Source organism: Dermacentor albipictus, chromosome 1, assembly GCF_038994185.2.
Source record: "Dermacentor albipictus isolate Rhodes 1998 colony chromosome 1, USDA_Dalb.pri_finalv2, whole genome shotgun sequence".
Lineage (NCBI taxonomy): Eukaryota > Metazoa > Arthropoda > Arachnida > Ixodida > Ixodidae > Dermacentor > Dermacentor albipictus.
This window is the reverse complement of record NC_091821.1, coordinates 401,239,273-401,260,790: the sequence shown is the minus strand read 5'-3', so window position 1 is coordinate 401,260,790 and position 21,518 is coordinate 401,239,273. Positions and strand designations below refer to the sequence as shown.

The 21,518-nt window shown below is 46.9% G+C and overlaps 1 protein-coding gene across 2 annotated transcripts in view; it reads right to left on the bottom strand.

Moving 5' to 3' along the window:
* Positions 1–21,518, bottom strand: part of nolo (no long nerve cord) — a 230,141-nt gene that overhangs the window by 62,380 nt on the left and 146,243 nt on the right. For both annotated transcript variants that reach the window (XM_070532116.1, XM_070532117.1), the window contains exon 2: positions 9,526–9,612. In XM_070532116.1, the coding sequence (XP_070388217.1) occupies positions 9,526–9,612 (87 nt within the window). The remainder of the gene's footprint in view (positions 1–9,525; positions 9,613–21,518) is intronic.

The window sequence follows — 21,518 nt, the reverse complement described above, 5'->3', positions numbered from 1 at the left end:
TTAATGTTTTCGTTCCTCAGAGACATATGCTATTGGCAGGCCTCTGTCACTAATGATGTGTCTTTAGAATGACTGCTACGTGAAAACGTTGCTTTATGTGCATCGACGGTTCTTCGGCTCTTTCCCCCCACATCGTTACGTGCACAAGTACATACATAACTCTATGTGAAATTAAACACGCCTGTTCAAAATCCAAGGAGTATACCCGGCAGCTTATTTGTGCGCCGAAATCTTCCTCTATCTTGTCACTAATAATAAAAAAAAATATCCCCACTATCAGGATTGGTTACAATATTGCTCTTAAGAACAATTCTAGTGCCAGAAAGTTTTGTGAATACATGTCTTATTTTGTTGTAGCGCAAGCTGCACAAGGACAACAGAAAATCACATCTGACACACACACAGCGCTAACTTTCAACAACAGTGAATACACGCCCTTGTTTTTTGTTTCACCCAGTCCCCGTAGCCAGAGCGAATGTAGCGGCAAGGTAGGTCATGTATCAAGTTCGTGACCCCTCACACAGACGGCTGGCTGTGGTCTCTGCGGTCACAGAAACACTGTGTTATGGCGGAGATTACGCCCCGCTATCCACTCTATATCATATAGCCAACGTTCACCGGGTTCTTTCTTTATTATTATTTTTTAATATGTGCTTTGTCGGAACGACGCGATCGCACATGTGTTTACAGTCGGTCTTCCGGCCGAAGAAAGACGAACCATCATCTCCGGCTCCGCTTACAAGCTTCCTTTTTCCTATCTCATTTTTTGTTATTTTTTTTATTTTTTCGTGCGTAGGTCCGCGTAACACTTGACTATGGGCGTTCATGCCAGTCCAGTGTTGAGCACTTGCATATGGGATGCATGCGTTTACTCATTCGCGTTGCATGCATGCAGCTGGTTAGCGTGTGCAGATTCAAGACCTCCACCACATATGTCCTTACATCTCCATCCCCTCCAAATAATGTGCGAGAAATGAGTGTTCTCTAATACTGGAATACAGGCTCACCAATATTTTATACGCTGTACTTCTCATCGTGTCACGGTCACGTAAGTTACTGTCTGGATACATGGAGTGTGAGAGAGATACACAGTTATCTGCAACCTCCATAACAACTCCAAAAAGGAATATCGCGAGTTATCAGCCACAATAAAAAAATACAGGTAAGAGTTTCCAATCAGAATGGTGTCTTTAAATTCCAATATTGCGCAGCTACAAGGTCGCCTTAAGTCCATACATAAACATGAGAAAATCCAAACTTTTCATTCCCTATACGTAACACGCTACATGCTTCGAATTGGAATTTTAACTTGTCCAAATGTCATAACGTTTATGACGAAAGACTTACAGAATTTAATGCAAATAATAAAGATCATCATTATTATCATCAGCCTATTTTATGTCCACTGCAGGACGAAGGCCTCTCCCTGCGATCTCCAATTACCCCTGTCCTGTGCCAACAGATTCCAACTAGCGCCCGCGAATCTCTTAATTTCATCACCCCACCTAATCTCCTGCCCTCCTCGACTGTGCTTCCCTTCTCTTGGCACCCATTTTGTAACCCTAATGGTACATCGGTTATCTAACCTACGCAATACACGACCTGTCCAGCTGCATTATTTCCTCTTAATGTCAATTAGAATATCGGCTATTCCCGTTTGCTCTCTGATCCACACCGTTCTCTTCCTGTCTCCTAACGTTACACCTAAGATCCTTGGTTCCATCGCTCGCTGCGCCGTCCTTAATTGTTGTCGAGCTTCTTTGTCAATCTCCAAGTCTCTGCGCCATATGTCAACACCTGCAGAATGTATTGATTGTACACCTTTCTTTTCAATGATAATGGTAACTTCCAATCAGGAGCTGACAATGTCTGCTGTACGCCCTCCAACCCAATTTTGTTCTTCTGTAAGTTTCCTTCTCATTATGAGGGTCCCTTGTGAGTAATTCGCCTAGGTAAACGTACTCCTTCATAGACTCCAGAGGGTCACTGGCGATCCTGAACTCTTGTTTCCTTGCCAGGCTGTTGACCATTACATTTGTCTTCTGATTATTAACCTTCAATCCTACTTATACGCTATCTCTATTAAGGTCCTCAATCATTTGCTGTAACTCATCCCCAGTGTTGCTGAATAGGCCAATGTCATCTGCAAACCGAAGGTTCCTGACATATACGCCGTTGATGCTTACTCCTAAGCCTTCCCAGTTTAACAGCTTGAATACTTCTTCCAAGCATGCAGTGAATAGCACTGGAGAGGTTGTGTCCCCTTGTCTGGCCCCTTTTTTTGTAAGTATCCTTCTACTTTTCTTGTGGAGATCCAAGGTAGCTGTGGAATCTCTGTATATATTTTCCAGGATATTTACGTAAGCGTCCCATACTCCTTCATTACGTAATGACTCTATGACTGCTGGTATCTTTACTGAATCAAATGCCTTTTCGTATTCTACGTAAGCTATATAGAGAGGCTGATTGTACTCTGCAGATTTCACGATTACCTGATTGATGACATGAGTGTGATACATTGTAAGTACCTGTTCGTGAAGTCAGCCTGTTCTCTTGGTCGACCGAATTCCAGTGTTGCCCTTATTATATTGGAAATCATCTTGGTGAATACTTTATACAATACTGGCAGTAAGCTAATGGGCCTATATTTGTTCAATTTTTCAACGTCTCCCTTTTTGCGGATTAGTATAATGTTGGAAGTCTTCCAGTTCTCTAGGACCTTTGAAGTCGATAGACAGTTCGTATAAAGAGCCGCCAACTTTTCAAGCATGATGTCTCTTCCCCCTTTGATTAAATCTACTCTTATAAGCTTGTATGTATACGCGTATATATGTCTATGTATATATGTCCTTGTTTTGTTTTTCCTCGCTCATAGCATACCTGCTCGTATTTTTCTTGCATACTGGACCGGCCACTAGCCCCACTAGGCTGTACTCTGAGCACATTTTTTTTGTTCTTGAAAATAACGTTCCATTGATGATGATGATGATGATGATGATGATGCCCAAATCACTACAACAGGCGGGCCATTGTGCCTCCTGAAGGGCTTACAAGTACTGAATTAAAGGACCACTGACAACAAAATTTCAAACTCGAGATGTTGGTGTTGTTCGATTCTCCTGCATACATATAGGTACATCTGACGGAATATTAATGTCTAACGCAGTCTAGAACGTATTCTAATGGTAACCTGCCGTGGTTGCTTAATGGCTTTGGTTAAAATTAAATTATGGGGTTTTACGTGCCAAAACCACTTTCTGATTATGAGGCACGCCGTAGTGGAGGACTCCGGAAATTTCGACCGCCTGGGGTTCTTTAACGTGCACCTAAATCTAAGTACACGGGTGTTTTCGCATTTCAACCCCATGGAAATGCGGCCGCCGTGGCCGGGATTCGATCCCGCGACCTCGTGCTCAGCAGCCGAACACCATAGCCACTGAGCAACCACGGCGGGTTAGAGTTTGTGTATATGCTCCGATACACAGTAACTCCAGTCTCAGCGAGGTGGTTCGCACGGCTTACACGTTTTCTCTTGGTACGCTGGGCATCGAAAAACTGCGAATTTATTGAAACATAGCATGATTTTGGAAACCACAAGTGCGTCGGCAAAAAAATAAGCGCACTACTGAGGAGCGGCGGCGAGATTGCAAGCGCTGTCGGCTGCGACGGCCAGCGAGTAGGCCAACGATCGAGTCCGGCCAGTCACGACCGCCGCCGAGCTGCGTTCGTTTCTTATGGTTTTGGGCACAAGTTTTGAAGTGACGTTAAAATTTATCATCATTAACGACGCTAGCACTAATTATACGTCCCGTTGGAGCACGCATGATTTCATTCCATGATTAGCAAACACACACCCACTCATTCAAACATAACAGTCGCGAACAAAAATTTGGCAGTCAGTGGTCCCTCGAGCTCATTCACGGTGACAAAAGTAATTGGACAGTGGCCGTATGACTCACAATCCAAGAAAGCGATACGTGCATTACCGCAGTTCCTGGTGTCGACAGAGTTCAGTGTGAGTCACTGCGCAGTTTTGACGTGCACCTCCAGACGAAGCGAAGCCCTCGGTGTTTTCTATCCTTTATTTCCATCTTTGCATCCCCTAACCTCATTATCATTGGTCCGATCGTAAATTGGAGGAGCGCCCGGTTCCAAACATCGTTTTCGTAAGTAAAACACCGCCTACATGATAGTAAAAAATGATCCATGGATTCCGGTTCATTGCAGAGGTATATAGCATAAAGGGGATACCGCCAGACCACATCTGTGCAAGTAAAAATTAAGTGGTAAAATGCGGCAACGCAATCAAGGGGTCACAGACAGGACATAGAAGAGGAGGCACAAGACACCGTATTCACCCAGATGATGCTGTTCCTACAGTAAGTGCGTTAAAAAGTTTTAAAATTATTGGGTTTTACATGGCGAAAACACGATATGATCATGAGGCACGCCGTAGTGGGAGGCTGAGCATTAATTTTACCACCTGGGATTTTTTGACCTACATCCATCTCCAGCACATGAGTGTTTCTTTTTTTTTTTGCATTCCACCTCCATAGGAGTATAGAAAAGAATGTTCGGGCCTACTAGAAATAAATATATTTTGGCTAATTTTATTATTTCTCAGACAATGCGCCATCATTGGTTATGTGGTCTGTCTAATTGGGAGGTGAAGAAAACAACAAGTAATGTTGTTCGGGCACTGCTGCGGATGTCAGATGCATGTGATACCAAGCGTTGTACTGACATACTCTGACTATTACGGAACGGAGCATTTCGCTATATATGTATATTGCTTTGGTTTCATCGCACATTCCTGCAAACAACAGCCTCCTTTCTTTCTTAACACTTTTCAATTAGTTTGCAGTATTAGTATTGCAGCGCCATGTGGGAGCCTGATCATTAATGCATCATAGTTGCCAACCCGAAAACAGCGTGAGTGGTGAAGCAGAACGCATGAGCGTTAAAAACTTCGGTTTCAAAGACCGGTTTACAGGAACATGCTTAAAATTTGTTGGAGCCCACTTTCCTACATAAGTATTTTCTCATCTCGCACTGCGTTGGCAACGAATATATTGAGGAGGAGGAGGAATAAACTTTATTTGTGCACAGCAGATTGGAGACCTAGGCCTCTCTACCTATATGACGGCCTCGAACCCTTGAGCCCTGGCGGCATCTTCGGCCTGCTGGATTGCCTTGAGTTGGTCTTCTGGTGCACAGCTGAGCAACGTGGTCTCCCACTACTCTCTGGTCTTGTTTATTTTATTCTGTGTGGGTGTGCGAGGACAAGCCCAAACCATATGTTGTAGGTCCGCCCTTTCCTGACAGAATCTACATCATTCAAACTTTTTAAAGCAACTTAGAAATTTTCGCCCAGTTTAGTGCCTCGTGCCGTATAGGCAGAGCTTCTTATTCAAGATATCGTAATACGGCAAATTAAAAGGAGAAGAAGATAAAGAAGGCATTTTTCGAACCTTGGTGAAAGAGTTGACTGCTGTATTTTAGTTTTTCAACTTATTATAGCCTTTACTAACACTTGGCAGATTCCTGGAGAACGCAATCCTCCCGTTTTAATGCTGAAATAGTCCTTACAGCATCTGTATAGCCCACAAACGCACACGGCGGGAATAAATCGCTTGCAATATAGAAAAAGAAAAAAGAAGATATGAAAGTTAAGACAACAAAGTAGCTTTGCTGTCTTAACTTTCATACCTTTTTTTACTGCTGATTACGCGTAATTTCACGCTGGCACACGTCATGACCCAATAAAGCGAGACTGATGTGGACTGACTGAAAACGGTGTGCGCAGTATACGACAAATCGCGTAATGTTGAAGGAACCGTACTGGACAATCTCTTGCCCGTATAGTTTTGTGGCAATTACATGTACTATACGCCGACGGAGCCAATAACAACGGCCATAACGTAAGCCAAATACTTTTGAGCAATGATCGCGAACGGGTGCAGCTGAATCAGTGGGTATAGACGGTCCTTTTTATTTCCTCGGGTTTTTTCCCCTCTGTTATCTTTCCTCGTTACGTCTTCCGGAAGCGCTGTCGGTTTCTAAAGTTTACGAGACGGGAAGAAAGCGTGACTTCGTCGGTTCAGTCCCGGACATTAAAACGGCTCGCGAAACGAGTTATGACGAGGGCATTACAAAGCTTTTTGATCCCATAAACACGACTTTTGCTCGACAACGGATTCGGCGATACCGCGAACTTGGGACGGAGGACGAGGAGACGGTGTTCGGATTGACGATGATCAATGCCAACTTTACGACTTCAGAACGGAAAGAGAGAGAGAAAAAAAACTCCGTTCGAATTACTCACAGCGTAAGAAGAGGATGTTAGACTAAGTGAACGAACAGCAGATCACTCTAGCTGTTCTCTTTATTGGGCGTCGTAAAATTGTGCGTTAAACAATAAATATACATTGTCGCACACCAGGGTAACACTGTTCCACGCGCGACTGCCGCCTCCTGTTGCGAAGCAGCGGTGCACAGTTATCAGCACTACACACCGCCGCATCAACTTCGCGCAGTGGCGACAAAATAAGCGGGTCGGGTTAGCCAATACGAAGCGACAAGAAAAGGAAAGAATCGCACTCTATCTGGAGCTAATCTCGCAAAGCGCGATGACCGTTGAATGGAAGGATCCCGTCATGGGATTACCGCGCCCTCAACGGACGAGGGGTACTTTTTTTTTCTCCCTGACGGGTCCTTATTCCTGATTGGCCGAGGCGGCCCGCAGCTTCCGCTGTGGTGCACGGAACTAGTGGAACCGTTGCACACGTGACCCCTGTCTGGGGAGATCCGCCCCCTAAACTTTATTGTGGGCTGCAAACTGCAGCGATACCGAAGTGCTTCCTCGCAAAGCTGCGGTACGAGGATGACGAACAAGGAGAGAAGGTACGCTTGCGGGTGTGACTGCGCGCGGAAAAAAAAATAATAATGAGAAGTCGACAAGCATGCAAAACGGGAACGCAGCGCTGCGCCAATAACCCACAGACGGCTATAATAGAGACGGGCGCACGATCACCCACGGTGACGAGCCCGCGAAGCTCTGCCCCGTCGCCAAAGCACACCGACGCGGAGCTTCTTATCTCGAAACTTGGTTCCGGTTTGGCCGCCGTCGCTTGGTGAGAAAATAAGCCCCGGCTAGCGGCGGGTGTTACCTCTCAAAGCGGATGTCAACACAATAATAACCGTAAAAGCGAAAATCGTCCTCGCTCGTAAACACTCCGTAATGACTCGCGGCGGCAAGTTCTAGTGCGTTAAAGTTTTACAAAGTTTCACAAAGCCGACTCGACGCCGACTACATCTCTCTCTCTCTCTCTCTCTCTCTCTCTCTCTCTTCTTTTTTTTTTTTTATTGCCTCTTAATTTTGTTGCGTTTCCGCGGCCTGTTCTCGTTTTTGTAGTTCATCCCGTATATATACTGCTGCATGGTTAGTTAAATGAAAAATAGTCTGTATCTACGCGATCCATAAAACGGTAGCTGACTGGCCAATACATCTAAACAGTGATTGGCGTACAGAGTCGTAAATTGTGATTCACATACTGCTCGCAGGAAGTTCGTGGGCAGAGCTTTTACTGTATTGCGTGCAATTTCACGAAACTTTCTTCTTTCTTTTTTTTTTTACGCAGGAACTGTATCGCCCTGGTCGGCTGATTTCACGAATAATACGTCCATTACGACAAATCGTACGACAAACGCTTTAACATACGCGAACTACTTTGCGAAGCGGCACGAATAGCTATATCGGAGAGAAATGGACACCCACTGGAGACGAGGCCGCTGGCGCAAACGAAAAGCGCACGCTGTGATTTGTTAATGCGGTTTCTCATTCGCTAAGCCTCTTAACATGGCGATCAGTGACCGCACGATTGATGCGGCTTCTCTTTGGCTGTTTTTACATATAGGCCGGCCTTTGTACGCTAGCTGAGTGAGACCGCGAACTGCCCCAGAAAGTGAACGTCGATATTCCGTAAACGAAATTATTGGTAAGCATGATATTCGTTTTGTTCAGTCGTTTGTTCTTCAGTTTGCTTTTTCTGCTAGTAATCCAAACGTACCCTAAGATACCGCACAGGGACAGCCGACGCATGAGAGAGCAACGCATGCCAATATTGCGACAGCATACAGCATCGATGACTGTGAAACCGTGCGGATTTCGATGGTGCAATATCTTCCCTATGTATGTTAGTTGACGTTCACAACAACAATATGCAGGTGACCTGAACAAGATTTGCTTCGCACAACATTGTTCACGTCGTTGTGTTGCAACGTGATTAGTTTACGCTGGAGAATTCTTCTAACTCACGTCTTTTTTTGTAAAGAGAAGAGCAATCTAAAAGACGAGGTCCGTATTCACGAAAAGGAGTTCTTACGTCATAACTGTCCGTTTGAGCAGTTGCCATTGCAGCTAGGCGTGATGTTGGACGCACTGTTAGCAAAGGCGGCCGGTCAGTTAAAAACAGCTCTTGCGAGCAAAAATTTCGGTGACTTAAACCCTAAATGTGGCACGTCTCTCTCTCTCTCTCTCTTATTATATTTTCTTTATGTACGTCAAGAGGATGAACTTCCTTTCTTCATCATTGTCCCGCTCGCTGAATGTCGTCGTGAACTCCTTCATCCTTCTACACCTTCCGTGCGTCTTACGAGCAACAGCAGCTCTTATAATGCGATCTGGCACTATTCGCTACCACCCTTTAAGAAGGCCGTGCTTAAATACAAAAGCTCTTCAACATAAAGCCTAACGGGAGCCATATCGTCTCAAGAGGAACGAGTCCGCATAACGGAGTTTTCATTTTTTTCCGTTGGGGATGAATATGTTCGCGCTGCAGGTATATACGACCATCAGCAGGGCATGATCCGTCCTTACAGAGAATTCTCGCAAACGTATGTTTCGTTACTCACGGCGTTGATTTCACACAAAAAAAGAGAGCTCGAAATCTTCGATTGTACTGCAATTAGGAGATTTCTCAGCGTTATATAAGCCGTCGCACCCACGTGAGCAACTGATACGCCACGTTTGGCGGCCCCATCTCCCTCTGCGCAGAGGTTCAATGCGTTTCCATCGCTGTATATCGCCTAGAAGAACGGCAAACAGACCTTGGCGCATTGACTAATTGCAAACCTTGCCGAAACCATAGCAGTGAAACTAAATCAAGTTTAATCTTACGACACAGGTACCAAAAATTGCTGCGTAGCAGTGTGGGGCAATAGTGAGAAATGTTTGTTCTCTCCCATTTTCTCACTTTATTTCGACCCCAAGCAGACGAGTGTGTCGTTCCCACACCTGTGGCGCTTCGGCTGCTGCTTCCCCTCCCCCTGTCTTCAATCCCCAGCCCCTTGTCCCCTTGTACAGCGCGGTTGAAGTGTCCTGTGCTGAGAGACGGTTACTGCGCTGCACTTTACCCGAACCTTCCATCACCTTTAACCAACAAGAATCTCTCTCTCTCTCTCTCTCTCGCTCTCGCTCCTTCACGAATTCCAGTCGTGAGGCCCAAGCAAAAGCAGGCAGCTTACCACAATGCTGGGATCTGTGCTAGGGTCTTCGTCTTCTGGATTTGGAGGTGCTTCCAAGTGCGCCAAGCCGCAGGACCAGAAGATTACCTGCGCGGGGAGAAGAACGAGAGCAAAATTAATAACTGAGACAGATAATGAACAAATCAGTTGACTAATCAGTAAACTCATCAAATGATCACTTAATTAGCCAGTGAGTCGGACATTCGCAGTTAATGATTGCTTGGCGAATGAACAGGGTGTATCGGAAAATTGAGTCCGGATTCCTTGAGTGGGGGAAAGATGTGATTATAAAACGATTTCCTCGGGATCTCTTTAATCACACAGGCATACACATTACAAGGAGTGACTCGAGGTAGTAATTAAAGAAGTAATTACAAGAACTAGACTTGTCAAGTTTTAACCGAAATTGTCAGTAGAGTGATCCTGAAGCAAGACCTTTAGGCCACCATCCGGGGCATTCATGACATGTTTCAAACATGCGTGAAAAGCTAACGCCGCTTATCTCTGCGACGAAATAAGTTCAGGCTGATTTCGTCCGCTATACTGTACTGTCAGTCGTGGCCTCCAAGATGCGTGCACAGGCTTCGATGCTTCCGCAGTCAGCCTGGGGATTTGAAACCCCGCACAAGATGCAAAGTGTCAATGCTCCGCGGTAGAGCGTAGTGCCTTGTTTAGAGTGTCCAACTGCCAACTGCACGTAACTGCAGGGTCGCGACTTTGAATCCTAGCGGTAGCGACGGTGACGCCGTCCTTGTCGGCATGTCGGAAATAACGAATGTGCGCGGCGACAAACGGAAGGACACAGATTACCCAGTTTCGATCTCTGAGCTGCTGTCGCAGTAGAATGAATGCCTTAAAGTCTATGAAGTACGAGTATGAGAAACACACACACTCCGATGCCGTTCCCCATTCCCTGCACGGAATCGCGATCTTTGCACAGTTGAAAAAGATTAGCGTTGTAGTGTTTATAAGGAAGAGTATACGAGTGTGGATGAAAAGCGCACTTATTGTGTCACCTAGTGCTTGTATTGGTTTCTCTTTCAGGTAAAAAAAAAACACATCGTGTGAAGTTCCGTGAGCAATGGTTGTGTTGTTATAAGTCGCCAATTTCATGGGTGAAGCGGTAGGTGGCGTTAAAGATTCACAGATCCGAAGAAAGCGGTTGATCTTTCATCACTGCCATGGCATCGCATGTGGGTGTGAGGAACCGAGTGAATACTTGCTGACCGACCTGACCTGACCAGACCAGACCAGACTACGGGCTGGACAAAATGCTGAACCTCATGCCCAGCTCACTTAAATTAAGAAGTGCGCTTATTATTACAGGCCGGCGAACTTGTCACACTAAGTTATTTAAATGCGATACTTAGCGCCGTGTCCAAACTTCTCCTTTCCCTGTACCACACCCACTTTTATGCCATGGACCCGGACTGACGTCTTCAACACAACACTTACTCAGGGAGAGTAATCGCCTATTGTAAATCATGTCGCATGACATCCTCCCCGTTTCATCGTTCCTTGAGACATGCATAGAAAGCCCAGAAAAACCTAACGAACAATAAATTTCGGGAATGCGACGTTACGAATATGCCTAAACTTTACGTGAAGCTCACACCTTGTTCGTTGGTTTTAGGGAAAAAAAGAAAAAAAGGCGTTAACACGGAGACCACCGCATATAATTGCTTTCCTGCCAGCCAGCTTGACTATAGACAAAGTAGAATAATCGACGAATGTTGAAGCGGTCGTCCTTCGACAAGCTAATTTGCGACGTTAGTACGGACAGGCAGCTTAAGTCCTTCTTCTATTTCGTACCCTGCACAAAACCGCCCTGGTATTGACTCCTGCAGAACGATGAGAACGACCGCGATAAGAAGCCACGTACAAGCCCAAACGAAATCATACAGAACAGCGCCCCGACTTCGCTCTGCGGCAGGTTGCTTTTATTCTCATGCAAATATAAAGAAATCGTATGTAGAGCATGTGGAAAACGATATAAATCGACGGAGGAGAAAGGGATTACATCTTCGTCGATGTTCACAGCGCACAGACGGCTTAAAGCCCGAACCAGGGCCAACACACAGAGCAAGATTACAACGGCCCGCTGAAGTTTTTTTTTTTTTTTGAGAGTAGCAAAAACATGTTCTATTGCGCCAAAGAACAGCGCACTGAGAGCGCTGAGGCTTACAGTTCATAAACGGCGGGACACAGGCGCAGCGAATACGCGAGCGAACGGAAAAGGGCGGCGCGGTGTTAATTCCCCGGACGCTTTGCGCAAATTCTACGGTCGGCTACGCCATATAGCGTCTATGCCGTTCTCCGTTCCTCTGCGCCTTCGGTTATTTCATTTTTTCGTTTATTTCGCGGCTATGGCCGGTGTTTCTTAAGATAATAAAAAGAATAACGTCCGTACCGCGGCTCGCTTATTTAGTGAGCGGCGAAAAAATCGTTTATGAGCGCGTTCATTTTTAGTGCGCCAGTCCATCCCAAGAAGTGCACTGAGCATGCGCGAAATCGCCGCCGAGCTGAGGAAACAAACAGAGAGAGAAAAAAAAAAGAAATTTGGACTCGAATATTGCACCGAAGCGAGCGCCGTTAATACCTCGTTAAATTTTCGAACTCGTCTTTCGTATTTTTTTTTTTTTTCGTTACAGCGAGTTTCCGAGTTTCTTCTGCAGCACTGAAATACGGGTATTAAGAAAAATTATGAAGAGCTCTGAACTGGTCCTGTAATGGCAGTAAGCATGTTATACACTATATACGTTTTGTTTGGGTTTTCTTGCTTTCAAAGGACTGCCTCGAGCGCTGCGACGTTGTGTAAATCCTTACGCCAAACAAGAGTTTCATGGCGCGCCGACAAAAATCCTTGCTTTCACACGCCCGACGTTCAAACTGGGGATTTTTCTTTCCCGGTTTCCCACGTATAGCTTTCTTTCATCAGCGCGTTCGCCACGGCAGACATGCAGGCAGGCAGGCAGCAGTGGCGTCTTCCCACGCTTATACTATAAGTATGCGCGCTCTCTGTAATTCGTATATACGGCCTGATTAACTAAAATTTAACCGTCGCAATGTGTTTTCACGCCGTGACGAACACTGCGCGGCGGACGCGCCAGTTTGTTTTGCGAAGCGCGCATTCAATTACGAACATCGCAATTGGAGTTAGGGGAGTATAGATGAACAAACAACGCGAGCGCGAAGCGTTAATTTCCGCGCAGGATTTGTTTGCTTTATAGGCGGTGTACGTAGACTGCCAGAACTCGAGAGAGGAACGAGTTCGGCTGTGGAAGCGATGGTTACTGTCGCTCTCGTCTTTGCCTATTTGCTCCATTTTTTTTTCCGCCGCGCGCTATGCCTTCTGCCGCCGCTCCAGAGATGCATCGCAGATTGAATGCGCGTCACAGATAAGCCCTCGCACGCGCCTACAAACCCATTAGCGTCATTTCAGGCTGTAGCCACGAACTAAAAAGCAACGAAGAAAAGTTTTGGTGCGCGTGCGGTAGGAGGGGGGAGGGGGGGAGGACACGAGGAACTTGGGTGCCGTGCTTTTGGAAAGATTGGGCTGTAACGCGAGAACCGAGAGTGAAGAAGGGACTGTGGACCCTTCGGTTTCGAAAACTTGAAGAAACAAATGTATATACAGAGGGTGATAGCGCTTAAATATGAGCAGAAGAAAAAATTAACTTTCGTGGGTGCTGTGTTCTGCAAAAAAAAAAAAGTGAGGCCCCATTGAAATCCGCCTGGGAAGCGACGCAGCCGGCGACGTTGGGCATGCGCATGATTCTGACATCTGCGTGCTTTGCATCAATGTATCAACTTCTTTGCTTTCGCTTCTTTTCTCTCTTTCTTTTCTTTTTCTTTTATACTCTAGCAGAGGCTTACTATGTTTTCACACAGATCACAAGAGGAAACCGACTACATCTTAATTTAGACATCGGAGACATCATTCAGACATTTCACATTTCATCTCGAGGTACCGGCTTACTTTAAGCCTGGCAAGTCTTAAAGTATATAAGGAACGCGGCTGGCGATGCAGTGCTGGTTTGAACAATATGCGGTGGGATTGTGCCGGCATGATTTTTATCTTGTAGCAAATGTCGGCATTGAAGAATGCCGACGTCAAGGTCATATAAGAGACTTGATGAACGCGATTTCTTTAGTGTACCCGGAAAAAGCAGCCTAAGGACCATCCCTCACGGGGCCGTCGTGGTACTATTTTCTCGTAGTAATCAGACACGAAAGGAAGGTGTACGTTGGCGATGCCTCATTTCCGTGCGCGTACGCGTCTACGGACGAACGAATGACATGAACAATCACACTTTTTTGACGATGATAGCAATCGCAATACGACTATAGTTAGAGCCCTGACTTCGCCACTGACAATGAAAGGAACTAACTTACAAAGCGAACGCGCAGCCGGACAGTCAGGATTGAAAGTCCAGAATCAAAACCCAAATGAGATGGTAGGATCTATTATCGTTTTCTAGGATACGTCTCTTCCACCCATACGAGAAGGAATATTACTGCGTAGCAGTAAAAGCCCTGGAACTATTAAAACACAAGAATAACGGCAGAAGACGACAGCTAAAGACAGAGATACAGGCTCTCCCGTAATCTAGAGTAGATGTAAGCACCAAATGGCTACCGACAAAGCAGAGTGGTTGGACATGATACTAGCCACAATCTTAAAATGGGTGTGGTGCATGTTCGCAACGGCACACCCCACCACACCACACCGCACCACGCCATACTGTGCACCGGTCCATATGGACGGAGTAGCTTCGTGTAAGACAGAACCTCATTTGCAAGTCCAGTGTCGGTCAAACAGCCATATGCGGTGCGCCGGACGCGCCGTGTACCTCACGGACCGCTGGTGTTGAAAAGAGCACACGTAGACGACTCTGTCTCGGCGCCAAAAGATGACAATCAAGTGTATGGTGCCCTGTATATCTGCCTTCTGAACATGGCTACTGGAAATGACAAATAAAGTTTCAGCGTATCAGAAGTTGTAGCTTGAGTGATATTGTCAACAAACGTATCGAAGAACTCGGAAGCAATATTTGTTTAACTTGTTTGAAAAGTGAGTAGCGTATCTAATGCGGTCCTGACTGGTTGCCCGGATGATCTCTTTTTGTTCTCGCAACTTGCCCTGACATTCTCGTTTGTCTGCTCGGATAACGGCTGTGACTTTTGCTTCAGATTCACTCGAAGGTTGTCGACAAAGGGAGCCAAATGCATTTCATGCCTAAAAACAACGCGTTCTCTCCCATCAAATCCTTTATTCGCGAGAGAGCGACATTTTTTGCAACTCGGCGTTTTGAGATTGTGCTCCCTTGCCTTTTTCGTCGCTGTAAGCACTGTTAGTGCGCCCATAATATCCGTTATACCAACACACCCCAGTTGTAACAGTTTAGAGTTCCTGACCCGAGAGCAGAAAGCTTGATAGGGCATGCAGGTCGGCCCTGAAAAAAATTAAACCTCGTTTGTACAAACACCTGAAATCGTTGACAATTGCACTGTGACGAGCAACGTTTTCCGGTTGAGCGAGGCGAATTAGTGCGAGCCTTGTTTATCCGCACGCACACATACACGCACGAAAAACATTGTGCCTCGGTTATCTTTCCTGCCTACAGAGTCGCGGTGGGCTGGCCTCCTTGAAAGGCCTAACGTAAGTCGTATACCGAGCTTTGCTATCGAGGCATTTTGGCCAAAGCTTGCGAGACACTAGCTTATGTTCGCGGTAATCGAAAAGTCGTTGTGAATGACGTCGCCAGATATTCCTCGCCGCCTACCCTTGTGTAAAAAGAAAGAAAGAAAGAAAGAAAGAAAGAAAGAAAGAAAGAAAGAAAGAAAGAAAGAAAGAAAGAAAGAAAGAAAGAAAGAAAGAAGAACGGGTCAACAATGGCACGGGTGGGCAAATTTGCTTGCTGAAACAAGGAGCAAAGCGTTTGGACAGTCATGTGGGTACATAGAGACAAATAAAGCAACGGACACTAACCAGGCGCATATCGTACGAATGGGAATATGAGCGGCCCTCCCATTCTCAGCACGCTGCGCCCTTTAGAAGTCGTAGTTTTCGCGACATGAAAACCAAGCGTTATTTATTCTGATCAATGCGTCTTCCTCTAGCTCTGTTCTAGACGTTTTCCTCGCGCTTAAACAATTACACACAAAAAAAAACTGCAGAACGTGGATAGGATATGCGATTCCCCGGGAACCTTCCCCTCAAGTCGATGAGCCAATTGATTGGAAGAAGGGGAAAGAAGAACGTGGCATACCACGTGTCGTACTTTCGGTATGGTTTAACGGTGTGTTGCGAAAACCGCGAACATATTTCAAGTATATATCTCAGCCTGCCCTCCTGCCTTCACCATGTACGGGCACAACAAAACCGCGTGGCGAACAGCCGGGCTATGCACGGTGCAACACGGGCGCTCCGCTTTTAATTCGGCGTTCACTCATTAGGCGAAAAAAAAAACACAGCCCCTCCTTGCGGAAGGAGGAAATGGCACGCACATTGACCGAGACGCGCATGGTAATAATACTCTCGTGCACCTGGCGCGCACGCACGCAGCACGAGACACCGCGTTTCCTGATGCGCACGGCTTGTATAATCTAGATCGGTCGACGCGGAGCCTCTTTTTCTGTTTCAGTGCACAGCGCAATGTCTCGCGCCCAGCAGGCTCGCAAATGGTGCAACATTATCCATGCGGCCGCCTCCGTCGAGAAACCTTCGAGTCGGGTTTCATCCTCGCCACTTGGCAAGAGATGAGCACAGTGACGTACACCGTCGAGTATACGCCCCTCGCCAATGCCCTGTGGACGCCGTTGAAATTAGGCGGCGCGAGTCGACTGTAACGTTTGGTGTCGCGTAACTAATACCGTGCAGCGTGATAAAAGCTAGAGCTGACGCTACGGATAACAAGGAAGGTTAGCAAACCTCGTTCGCTCATCACATTCCTTAGTGTATAATAATATTTGGGGTTTTACGTGCCAAAACCACTTTCTGATTATGAGGCACGCCGTAGTGGAGGACTCCGGAAATTTTTGACCACCTGGGGTTCTTTAACGTGCACCTAAATCTAAGCACACGGGTGTTTACGCATTTCGCCCCCATCGAAATGCGGCCGCCGTGGCCGGGATTCGATACCGCGACCTCGTGCTCAGCAGCCCAACACCATAGCCACTGAGCAACCACGGCGGGTATTCCTTAGTGTAAGAGACTGGAGCCTTCAGTGGCGTCACAAATGGGGCGGAAGAGGGGGGGGGGGGGGTAGTTAGGCACCACCCGGGCCGGGTGCACTATACGAAATGTTCGTTAAGAAATAGGAGGTAATAGAAACAGAAGCGGAGAAGGGGATGGGGGGGAGGGGATGGGGGGGGAGGGGAGGCGGGTTTGACACGCCGTACAGCCGCGCACTGGTGCCGGGTAGTACGCGTATATCGCTGGCCTCTCGTAATTAACCAGCGCTCGGGAGTTTTGCTGTTGTTTGCGATGGCTATCTCGACTGAATGAATGGTTGCAGTAGCTCTTCAGCAAGGGGACGAAATAGCCAGGGAACTCGCGTTGTCGAGGGGCCCGTCAATAACGATAACGTGCGCATTGTGCTAACGCACCGTTACAGAAGTTAGGTATACTATATATACATGTCACAGTTATATACGCCGACAGATTAACCGGAATAATCTGCGCACGCTATCTCTGTCGTCGTTTGCCTGCTAACTGCGACAGCACAAGAATAATTTTGCTGCTGAAGAGCTGGATACAACACAACCATATACGTAAACTAGCATTAAAACAACACCGGTAAGAAACAATGAACAAATTAATACGCACCGCAGGACTGTGTTTAACAGACCTGCACCTAGATAAGGCAATACACGCAAAAGGTACCTCTTAGGCGTGCGAGAAAGCCTACTATATAACGAACTTGCCAAATGCGAGGAATCAAGTTGGACTTTAAGAAAGAAGTGGCATTGAGAAAAAGAAAAAAGAAACAGAAAAGTACAGATAGCTGGGTTAGCACTTGATCACAAAAAAATCATGCGTTACACGATTGGAAATTTCCGCGGCCGCCGTTTCGCTATCACGCCGATCGCTGCCCTTAGCAGTATATAGGCGTTCCAGCACTGGCCAATAAAGAACTGGTGCGTGCCTCGTTAGCTTTGGTAAGTATAGCGGGCCCGATTATATCAGTATCCCCTGAAGTGTCAACGAGCTTTGGCTATATAGTACCATTTCATGTCGTCACACTGTCGCAAACCACAACGGGATTCGCGGCACGCAGCCTAATTTTACGGTTCGTCTAATCAGGGCGCAGCTTCGTTTGTTGCTCCGGCTTTTTTTGCAAACGGCGCACGAATTTCGTGACGCAGAACTTAATTTGCATGCGCACACGTGAGACGCCGTCCGGCCCGTCACGGGTCCGACCGAGCGCGGGCGTGTGAGCGTGCACGCGTGTCGGACTGATCTCGCGCGAGTGTGACGCATGCCGCCCACCGGCAGACGCTCGCCGAGACGTCAGCACGGCGGGTGTGAGAAGAGCCTTTGCCATACGACTCAGTGTGCGTGTGTGTGTGGAGTCACCGCCACGGCCTTATGCGGAGATCGAGAACACCGCGGCGAGTGAATACCTCGTGGTCGTGCACAGCCACATCTTTTCCAGATTTTACTGGAGACAGGGGAACACATTACTCCAAGAACAAATGGAGAGTCCCGAGTACCTGTTTTGTTGGAGAGACTGTTCTTGCCTGCGTTTAGCCGCATTTTAGACAGTTATAGCACTCTATATGCACGGTGACCGCATACGTCACTCTGGCTGGGCACAAGCAGGGTAAGTGCGTGAACGTTAATTCCAATGCAGAGTAGTACAACAACTCTCAAACGCCTGTAGTCAAAGGCGGCACTAGCCACTAAAATCGCAGGAAAGGGATCATCATTATCATCAGCCTGGCTACGCCCACTGCAGGTCAAAGGCCTCTACCATACTTCAACTACTCCGGTCATGTGCTAATCGTGGCCACGTTGTCCCTGCAAACTTCTTAATCTCATCCGCCCACCTAACTTTCTGCCGTCGCCTGCTGCGCTTCCCTTCTCTTGGTATCCAGTCCGTAACCCTTAATGACCCTTAAATAACCCTTCATTAGTAACTTTAAGTATCCCTTAAGTAGTCATCAGCAAGAGTGTCCGCCGCGGTATCTCAGTGGCAATGGCGTTGAGCTGCCGAGGGCCTCGCGATGGCGAGATCGAATCCCAGCCGCGGCGGCCGCATTTCAATGGGGGCGAAATGCTCAAAACTTTCGTGTAAGATTTAGGCGTGCGTTAAAGAACCCCGGGTAGGTCAGAATAATCCGCAGTCCCCCCAGCTACGACGCGTCTCACAGTTAAACGTTGATTTGGGCGCTTAGAACCTGAGAATATAATTTTAAATTAGGAAGCGCGAGTTTTATTAACTTATTTAGACGTTTTCAATCGTGGGGAGAAGCCCACATGTAATGATCAACGTAACCGTATCAGACACTGTAGCAGAGGGATCTAGTTTAGGCACAGTTCTGTACAGATACTCTGATAAATTAAGCCGGGAAGATACGCCCAGGATCAGGCAATCTCAGATAAAGAGACAAGTCAAGGGCAAAGTAAAGGGCGCCAGACTATTCGTAATATAGCCAGGCGTCAATCGCCCCGACAGCGTTGATTGCAAGTGTCTGCAGATGCTCTTGCAACAATACTTTTATGATGCGACAGTGTTTCTGCAGTAGGTTATTTTTGCGCAGTTTGCAAAAGAAAAAAGAAAAATCAAGACTGTTGCAATTCCATTGAGTGGTAAGCACATAGCCAACTTGCACATGCAATCGCTTAAGTAACACTTCAATAAAATGAATTTGGAGTGAATGAAACCGGGTAGAATGAACAGTAAAATATAATTTCGGATGGGAGATGAAAATTATTTAAGAGCTGCCTGCGAACAGCCAGGGCTACTTGCAAACACTTGCAAACTGTAGTATTGCAAACGGAGTTATATGGAAACTTCACCAGTTTGCGGTATATGTGTGTGTCGGTTCGTATCTAACCTCTTTCAATCCAACTTGGGCCACTGGGTAGTCAATGGGCTAATAGAGATAATATTGGGATGCGGTGCTGAGAGAACTGGGCTCGAAACCAACCGTCAGACCAGCTTGGGTCACTGGGTATGTGACACTGGGTATGTTGTTGTTCCTTATTGCGATGGGATAACCCACCCTGCATGGGGCATCGGCCTTGAATCAGCCGGGTGAAAAGATCGTTATTGTTTTTTAGAGGAAAAATAAGTTGAAATGAAATTAATGTCAGCGTATCTGTTTCTTTCTACATCCTCGTTCTGCCGCGCTTATACACTCTACCATGGAAATTGGTAAAATGTAATTGTCAAAATAAAATATCAGCTGTTACAAATACGAACGCTACGAACGTTGAAACGAACGTTGAAATACAAACGTTGAAAAACAATTTATGCGAGCATAAAACGAAAAAAAAAAAACACAACAATTTTATGTGTCGCTCTTCAATGAACCCATTTCACGCTTATTTCAAGCTTATTATTTCAAGCTTATTAGAAACTTGCTAGAAACTTTGGTCCCTGAGCATGTCCCACTAAGTTTGCGCCTCTCTTCAATGGACCACTTTGACGGCAACTTGTGTCACGGGATATCTGCCGTTCTTCAATGACATGACAAAAATAAAATAAAATAGAATAAAATAAAATAAAAGACCTTTAAAATTTCTCCGCTGTTGGACGGACTCGAAACCGTGTCATATATGTAGAGGTGATCATGTCCTAATGTCTATATATTCGCATTACGTTCGGTCTTTACGGCGGCGTCACCAGATGGCGCAGCGTGTCCAGGGAAGCATGCCAGTGAGAAGCTCGCTTGCAGTACGGACCTCGTAGACAACGCGTTTCGGCGGTGGCAAAGCGGTGTGTCGCTGCGTTTCATCAATGCCAATTGCATTCAGCTCGACAGTCATCCTGAGATGCCTTCTGCCGAATTTTTTTGCAATTTCCGACTCATAGGCACAAGCGTAATGCGTCTCGTTTCAAGAGTCCGTGACGCTTAGCCACCGTGCCGCCATCATCTTCATCGTCATGGTTATCATCGTTGCTGTAGTCTTCATGTCTGTATCGGCCGCCATATTCGTCATCGTGCCATTGTTGTCACCGTTGTCGTTTCTTGGGCCACCTACTGTTTTTTTTTTTTTGGGGGGGGGGGAGGTGAGTGGTCTCTCTTATCAGGCTTTTCTTTGAAAAGCCCTCCCCCCCCCCTTCTTAGTTTTTGCCCTAATTATCGCCTTTGAGTTGTAAAGTTAGAGAGACTACTTTACGGAATGCGTGGTCATAAACTTCCCGAAGCTTCGCAATGGGAGCCCATTTCACGCTTCCGCGCAGTTGTTCGTCGACCGCGAATCCGAGGCGTGGCTTGTTCGCTCTAACGTGGGACAGATAGACCGCCCTGGCACTACAACTGCGCTCTTTCTTCTCGTTTTCTTTTTTTCTCATTTGAAGACTCTCTACCCGTCTGTTTAGTCTGCAGCCGCGAGTGCTCGGTCCACTCGATGTTCACGACCCCAAGAATGCGGCTAGCCCCCCACCCTCCAAGGGGGACCGGGGGGTCGCAAGAATGCAGGTGAAGAGAAGAGGCTATGTTCCACTCTGCTGGGGCCCATGTACTACGAGTGTCTTGGGACACCAAAGGAGGCCAGGAGAGCGGGCTCGAAGGGGGTGGTGGGCGTAGTGGGAGGGGTACGCGCTGCAGCGGTATATGTACGCGCATCGCGGCAACTCTGCCCGACGGCGGAATGCCCTCCGGGGCGCCCCCAAGGTCAAGCGTGTGCCAAGGTGTATTGTTTGGCCGCGAGGGAGCGCCTTCAAAGGATGGCGTCCGGCGTTCTACCGCTCCTCTGCATCGTGCTGGGGTCATGCTCGACCCGCAAGAGGGCCCCGTTAAAAAGCCGTCTTTTCTTT